Below are 7,552 nucleotides of genomic sequence, written 5' to 3' on the forward strand. Positions count from 1 at the left end.
CCTACTGTTCAGGACAGGGTTCATAAGGATTTGTGGAGATTTCTTCCTGTTTCAGTTCTTTGCTGGCATTAGGGAATAAATGTGCCAGTCCTGCAACAGTCCCCCCTCGAGTCCCAGCACTGCAGAGCCGAGCATAGTAGGCAGAAAGCAGCCTGCCTCTCAAAGGCTGCAGCTGCATGCACACAGTTTGCATATTTGCTGCACTCTTGCCTCACATCCTCTCTCCTTTACTTCCTCTGTCCCATGTCCACCCCGTGTCCTCCCTGCAGGCCAGCACCCTAGAGCTGCAGGCTCAGTTGGAGAGCAGAAAGAAAGGCATGGTGGATGGACGGACTGCTTCCCTGGGCCCCCACCGCCCCACCAACCACGACAACGCAGAAGGAGGTGATGGTGCGGGTGGAAGAGTAGGAGGGTCTGCCTACCAACTCTCCTACGCCACCCTGCGGCAGCCCCCACCTCCTGACATTGGCATGGAGGACTGGGCCAGCAAGCATCTCAACATGCACACACAGGGACTCTTCCGGCGCCGGGTCTCCATCGCCAACATGCTGTCTTGGAACCGCGGGTCCATCAAAAAGCCCATGCTCATCACCAGCAATCGCGCTGTCAGGAAGGAGGCCTGCGAGATGTTCAAGCTCGTCCAAGCTTACATGGGAGACAGGCCCTCACGTCTCGACCGCCGTCACTGCGCCCTGCTTATCATTACCAAGTGCTGGGACATGCCGGGGCTGCGGGACGAACTGTACGTGCAGTTGGTGAGGCAAACCACAGGCAACTCCAGCCCCAGAAGTTTGGCAGCAGGCTGGGAGCTGATGGCCGTCAGCTTGGCCTTCTTTGCCCCCTCCCCAAAGTTCCGCTGTTACCTGGAAGGCTACATACAGAGACACACGGAGCCAACCAGCGACAAGAAATGTGAGTCTCAGACTGAGCAGCAGGGTGGGTTACCTTTCTTTCTTCTGTACCTCCCTGTGTTGTCTGATTAAAGTAGTTCCTGTTTTTTTTTTAATAGTTCTCATGTGTTCCTCCTTGCCCTTCTATTTCCCATTCGGATTATATTTCTGTTTTGTCCAAATGATCAAGTGTAGTATGATGAGGTGTGATCTTACTACTGGCTCTGTTTTTATCTAACTGATATTTATTTGACCTTTGCTATTGTGTGTGTTTCGTAGTGACCCAATTCATACTGGAACAACAGGAACTAAAGCTTAAGAAGAATTCAAAGTCCAGAAAGAAGCGAAAACAGAATTCAGAGGAGGAAGAAGGTACATTTTTTTTTGTTTATGTCCCTTTCAGTCCAACATATTACTTTTTGAAACAGTTTTCCCCACTTGGTCATGGTTATCTCTTGGACAGGGCGGGGGAATAAGTTTAAAGATGTTTTTCTACTCTCTTTAAAACATGTCTGGAGTCCAAGCAGAGCAAGCCATTACAAATCAAATATATCAGTCCCTGCAGAGTGACCACTCTGAGTGGGATGGAAAATGCAGCACTGTGCAGTTTGTCGGTCGAGTACATGCTGATGTACTTGCCGGCACCATGAATGGCTTCTTAGAGAGTTGAGCTGAAAAACAGTAGGATGAGAATTTCATGGGGCCCTGGACACAATTGGCCACACTGTGATTCGTATCAGCGGCCTCTCTCTCTCTCTCCCTGCCACTTGTTTGTCAGACGGCCTTTTAAGTGGATAGCTACTCATCAGCACGTGCCCTCATTAGACCAACCCACACTGCCAGCTCTGGTGATGATGTCACCAGAGAGGAACCCAATCTTTTCAACAACAGCGGCTACACGCTTTGTACTTCACTGACTCAGGGCTTTACGCTGGAAAACCTCAAGCTGACTAATGGGTCAAAGAGAAAGCCCACTGAACCTCGCTGAGTAACTCTAATGGCCAAAAAGAATCCCGATGACCGCCAACAAACAGAAAAACAGTATGAAGAAAGCTGCTGTTTGTGTGGCGGGTTACAGAGCTGGAACGCACTTTGTGTTTTGACTAGCTCAACAAGCAGCTGTGAGCAGCAGGTGTGGGAGTCCAACATGGGAACTAAAGCTGAGGTCTGGCCTAGTGTGGCCTTGGAAACATCTACACGTTTGGGATCAGAAGTAGGGCTGTTTTCAGCCAGCACTTGGAGGAGCATTTTGCAAATAATGACGAAGACGAGACATAAGCCTTCTCTTTATTTTAATGACTCTGTTTTTGTTGTTGTTAAGTTTCCCTTCAGTCTATGTGTAGACAGGTGTCATGCCGTTCTCAGCCTGGTACGGTACACTCAAGCTCTCAATGAGCTCATATTTCTCCCGGGCTTTGGTTGCCTGGGTGTTGTGTTTTTCATGCCAGCAAGTCTGATGTAAATATAGACCACCGCTAGTGTTTAAACCCCTTCTTCTCACTGCAGTGCAGGGGCTCTACACTCTTGCTTTTCTTCCTGTAAATGTTGGGAACTGTTTGGGGTGGGGGGAAAGCCAATCTTTGCCAAGATCAAGGGCAAATTATTGGTATGATCTCGCTAATTAGACATAATTATAGTCAGACGTGGGCAGATTAGCAGAAGTTGCAAACTTGCATAGGAGTCACCTGTTTGCTATAAATCTGTAGACTCTTGGGATTTTTGGGAATGCACTGGAAAGTGTTACTTTTTAAATTATTGTCAGTAAATTTGTCCAGTCTGGGCCTGATTAAGGTTCTTGATAGAGCGAAGTGTGAATACAGCACTAGAGCTTCAGAGTTTAAGTATTTATCACACTACACAAATATGTAGATATATTTTTTTTATAAGCTGAAAAAATGACTGAACAATCAGCGCTCTATTCTTTCGTGAACTCTAGGTGTAGAAAATTTCTAGGAAGATCAGGTGCTTTTTGAATCAGCTTTTTCTTTTAGGCATTTCTCATCCAGAATAGATCTGCACCCTGCTTTAGGGCAGGTAGCATACGGGAAGCCTCTGTGCTTCTTATTCACTCCAGAGGCTTTTATGTCTTGTGTGTGCTGATGAATCACCTGAACATTGGATGTGTGGGCTGGATCTTGACTCTGAGCTTTTGTTCAGCAGCAGTAAATCTTCCCTCAGCCTGACAGTTTAGCCGGGCCTGCTTTAATCCCCATATGCCAGAATCACACTGTCAACAAGTCTCTCCAATTACCAGTGCCTGCTTTGATACTCTATGTGACATCAGTGGGGAAAAACAGCTTGGGAAAGAATTTCAATCATTTATTATTTTGTGTGTTCAGTAATGCCTGACGCTTAAGGGGTTTACATATTGTTCCTTCTCCCACAGGCCTCCCCATCAGCACCTATGCCAAGTTCTGCCACCGGAAGCTGCAGAAGGTTGCAATCACCGGTGGCAAAAAGGTACGCTAGAAGAATAAAAAGAGCTATCAAGGTGTTTCAGTTCCACATGATAAAAGTTCAGGCATATCAGTTTTAAAGGTCTGATGTGAATCATCTTAGATAGCGTCACAGAGAGAAACATAATTACAGGTATGCCTACAGTCACAGGTATAGACATAAACACAGACCCAGTCATTGTAGCACAGCTGCAGACACAACCATCATTAGTATCACGGCCCCTGATATACCCAGGTTGTAAATCCTCCCCCTGTGCTTCCTTCTCACCCTCCAGGGTCTACGTAAGCCCACTTTGGAGGAGATCGACCACAGCAGACGGGCTATTGTCACTCCCTCCCTTTTCGGCAGTTCTCTGGAGGAGGTGATGGAGCGGCAGAGTGAACTCTTCCCAGACAGGAAACTGCCCTGGGTGCAGGTTCAGCTTTCCCAGTACGTTCTCGCTCTGGGCGGAGCTCAGACAGAGGGCATCTTCAGGTAAGACAGACCCAACTCAGTCAATGACATGCCTCAACTCGAGCAGCAACTGTGCAGTGTTGAAAATTAGAAGGGGATCTTATGTACCAATGTGCACACTGTGTTGTATGTATAGTGCATCTAAACGTATGTGTGTGGTCTCCTTTAGCCACGTATTTCTCAGCGCTCTCTCCTTGAGCACAGTACACAGAACAGACAGCAGAAAAAACACTCCCAGGACAAGCACTGTTTTGATTTGATACTTCATGATATGTGTTTACATTACAGCTTAAGCCTACAAGCACGTGGGAGCTTCACAGCCGAGTGTTTGTGTAGGGTTTTCACCAGCAAAATGCAATCCTGTAGCATCTTGACTTGTTTAGAAAACGTTTGCTTTTCACTAAACATACTTTACGCAGATCTCTCTCTGTGAAACATCTACATAGGGAAATTCCTGAGGAGGGTGTTGTTTGGTTATATTGCTTATTCTGTTTTTGTGTTGTTTCATGCAACTACAGCAAACAAAACAAGAGTCACCAGGCCACATTTGAGGCCAACTGGGTGTGCGTGAGGAATGGGTTTTGCCACCAGGCATGAAGAATGTGCAAAGTAGAAGTAGAGGTCCCTCTTGTGGCTGCTGGTTGTAACTGTAGGGTTGCTTTTTATCCACAGGGTTCCTGGAGATATTGATGAAGTAAATGCACTGAAGCTCCAAGTAGACCAGTGGAGGATTCCAGAGAACCTCTCTGACCCCAATGTTCCTGGTGAGCGCTGATTTTTAAATTTGAAGTATTTGATTGTTTTCTTCTTGAAGTTTTTCTTTATTAAAATAAAATCTCTTGTCATGTCTCGTTCAGCCTCTCTGATGAAGCTATGGTATCGGGAGCTGGAAGAACCCCTCATCCCCATGAACTTCTACAAGCAGTGCGTCACTAACTGCGATGACCCAGTGGCGGCCATTGCCGTGGTGCAATCTCTGCCTGAGCTCAACCGGCTCGTTCTCTGCTACTTCATCCACTTCCTGCAGGTAACCAATAAGCTGACAGATTCATAATCTTGTCACGCAGGGTCCTTAGTCATGGTGTAGTAAGTCAACACCATTGTGATTATATATACACATGTTTTGTTCAAAACAAAAGATCAGTTAAAACTGAACTTTACACTAATAACAAAACTCGGGAGGGAGAACGTCACATAAACATTTAAGAGTGGTTACAGTTGTCTGTAAGTGAAAGCACCACTCATTCAAAAAGAGCTGCAATGCAGAAGTAAAAGGAACAAAACAAAAACAATGATGAATCAAAAACTAGAATGAACACAAAGTATTGACTTAAAAGGATGACTTAATTGAGCCGTCTTACAGAGCACTTTGTCATGAGCAGACCTTTTTAATGTAGTCCACCAGATTAAAAAACAAGACAAAAGAATAAATTCTTGAACAGTGTTAATCATACCTAGTGTTTGTTTACCGTCCTAATAGTAAACATTTTTATTATTTACAGTGAATTACACATTCTTAATCAAGTTTGCTTGTCCTTGATCATACATTTAAAAACAAATATTCCTCTTAGTTCAATGCTACACATTTACAAGTTGCTGAATCCTATCTCAGCTGTAGGGCGAGAGGCAGGGTACACCCTGAACAGGTCACCAGTCTATCACAGGGCTAATAGAAAAAGACCCACTTTGGAATAACCAGTTAGCAAAACAGAGTGTTGGTAAACTCTTAAAAATCTCATTGATTGATTTATAAAGTAATTATATAATAAAACTATTGAGCATTTGACCTTTTTAAATAATTGAATATGACTCATGCATAAGTGACTGTAGGTTTAAGTTCAGACAGTTCACACACCTCCTGATTGCTTTTCCTCTCCTTCCTTCACTTTTATCTCCAGGTATTCGCTCAGCCATCCAATGTCGCAATTACCAAGATGGATGTGAACAACCTGGCCATGGTGATGGCTCCCAACTGCCTCCGATGCCAGTCCGACGACCCACGGATCATCTTCGAGAACACCCGCAAGGAGATGTCCTTCCTGAGAATGCTCATCGTTCACCTGGACACCAGTTTCATTGAAGGGGTGGTGTAGAGGTTGCAAAGCACAGAGAGTGCACCTCAGGGGCTGATCAGCCCTCAAACTTGTCCAGTTATACATTAGAAGCATGCAAAAATACTGTCTCTCTGTTCAGACCGCACTGGAAACTGTTGAGGTGAGATATTAAACTTCTTACAACACAAGGAGTGCGAAAACCGCTTTAGCTGGGACTTTGAGCCCTTGTGCTCTCCTGCTTTCTTACTGAAAGACGAACACACCACCTTAGGATTCACTGATTTTGATACTAAAATCCACAGTGACTGCTTACAAGTGGTTCACTTTAATGACTGTATTTTCTAACCGCTGCATGTGAAGGGGTTTACCTTTATTTCTTATCTAATTGGTAGAACTATAGTTACATGGGACAACTGGGCTGTGCAAAGTACAAACTTAGTTTCAGAAATTCCTTACTTGCACAAAAAAAACATAAGGCAGCAGTGTTAACGCTCTGCCTTTTTTTCTCCTCTCCCCACCCCTCTGGTTGATTTTATTCAAGCGTGTGTGCGTGTGTGATTGTCAGCGTGTGAACAAAAGGCACAGCCTTCTATTATGTACAGAAAATTGAACATATGAAATGTAAAAGAGATCTTGTAATGGTGTCTTGTTAATAAGCTTGCCTGTGCTGTTTTGAGTAGTCGTACTGATAGCCGGTCTCCTCGTATTTAATTTTACGAGGCATATAAAGCCACTCCACCGCAATTATTCTGATAGACTACAGAGGCTTCATTTCAAAGCACAAACTAGAGGGATGTGCAGAAAGCTCTTGATAATGGATGGTGGCAATTTTCTAAGCAAATAAACATGGAACTACTTTGATTTTTCCAAATTCAAACGATTGCCTAAGCCAGGCGGGAGTGTTAATTCTAATTACAGCTCACGCTGTAACAACGTGGGAGGCTGGTTATTCAACTGATAATACACTCTCTATTATCTGTAAGATAAATTTCAATTGGAATCAAGTTCTCTTGTGTTTGTGGTCCCTATGTTATGCTTTTTTTTTTTGGCTCAGGTCTTACTATAAAACGGGTGTTCGATGTGAGAACTGTACATGGCCTCTCTCTTTCTCTCTCTCACAGACTGAAAATTTGATTAACCTTAACACAAGCCTCCTTCGCTGAATATTGATTTAACTGTCAAGTGCTATGAGAATGTAAACTGAGCTTTTTTGTGCCCCTCTTTAAGGCTTTGTCGATGTAAATATTTTACATGTAAAATAGTAGTAACTTCCTGTAAGTGTATTCTAATGGTCTGGGTTATGGTTGAGCTTAACTGTTGCTGTAAAAGAGCAATAAAAAAACTTTTGTGTTGTAATTAACTGATCATTTTTCTGCTGTAACCGCTCATCTTACGAACATAGGAATGATTCAAACCACTTTCCTTGTACATGCGTGTATGTGTGTTGGCATACTTTCTCATCGTAATAAGGAATGATTGTCCATGAATAAAGATTTGTTCAAAATTACTGTTGGATTCCCTAGTGTGTGCAATTTATTTGTATTTTGATTTTTTTTGGTTTGGGGCAGTTTGCCTTTATTCTGGTAATAATAGTTTGTAAAAAAGCGTGGAAGAACACCAAGTAACAAAGTCCTCTGATACCTCTGTGCAGTGGCTTAAAACTGTACAGTTCAGCCTGTATTAAAGGGTTTCTTGAGA

General features: G+C 43.8%; 1 protein-coding gene across 4 annotated transcripts in view; it reads left to right on the forward strand.

Annotated features, from left to right (window-relative positions):
- arhgap46a (Rho GTPase activating protein 46a) overlaps positions 1-7,361 on the forward strand; it is a 31,105-nt gene extending 23,744 nt beyond the window's left edge. For 3 of the 4 annotated variants that reach the window (XM_082532748.1, XM_082532751.1, XM_082532750.1), the window contains 7 exons: positions 270-936; positions 1,170-1,262; positions 3,277-3,350; positions 3,622-3,821; positions 4,473-4,564; positions 4,658-4,827; positions 5,699-7,361. In XM_082532748.1, the coding sequence (XP_082388874.1) occupies positions 270-936; positions 1,170-1,262; positions 3,277-3,350; positions 3,622-3,821; positions 4,473-4,564; positions 4,658-4,827; positions 5,699-5,893 (1,491 nt within the window). In that variant the 3' untranslated portion in view covers positions 5,894-7,361. The remainder of the gene's footprint in view (positions 1-269; positions 937-1,169; positions 1,263-3,276; positions 3,351-3,621; positions 3,822-4,472; positions 4,565-4,657; positions 4,828-5,698) is intronic. The other variant, XM_082532749.1, reaches the window with a different exon arrangement.
- The last annotated feature ends 191 nt before the right edge of the window (positions 7,362-7,552 follow it).

This window comes from Aulonocara stuartgranti (assembly GCF_965226115.1).
Source record: "Aulonocara stuartgranti genome assembly, chromosome: 5".
Lineage (NCBI taxonomy): Eukaryota > Metazoa > Chordata > Actinopteri > Cichliformes > Cichlidae > Aulonocara > Aulonocara stuartgranti.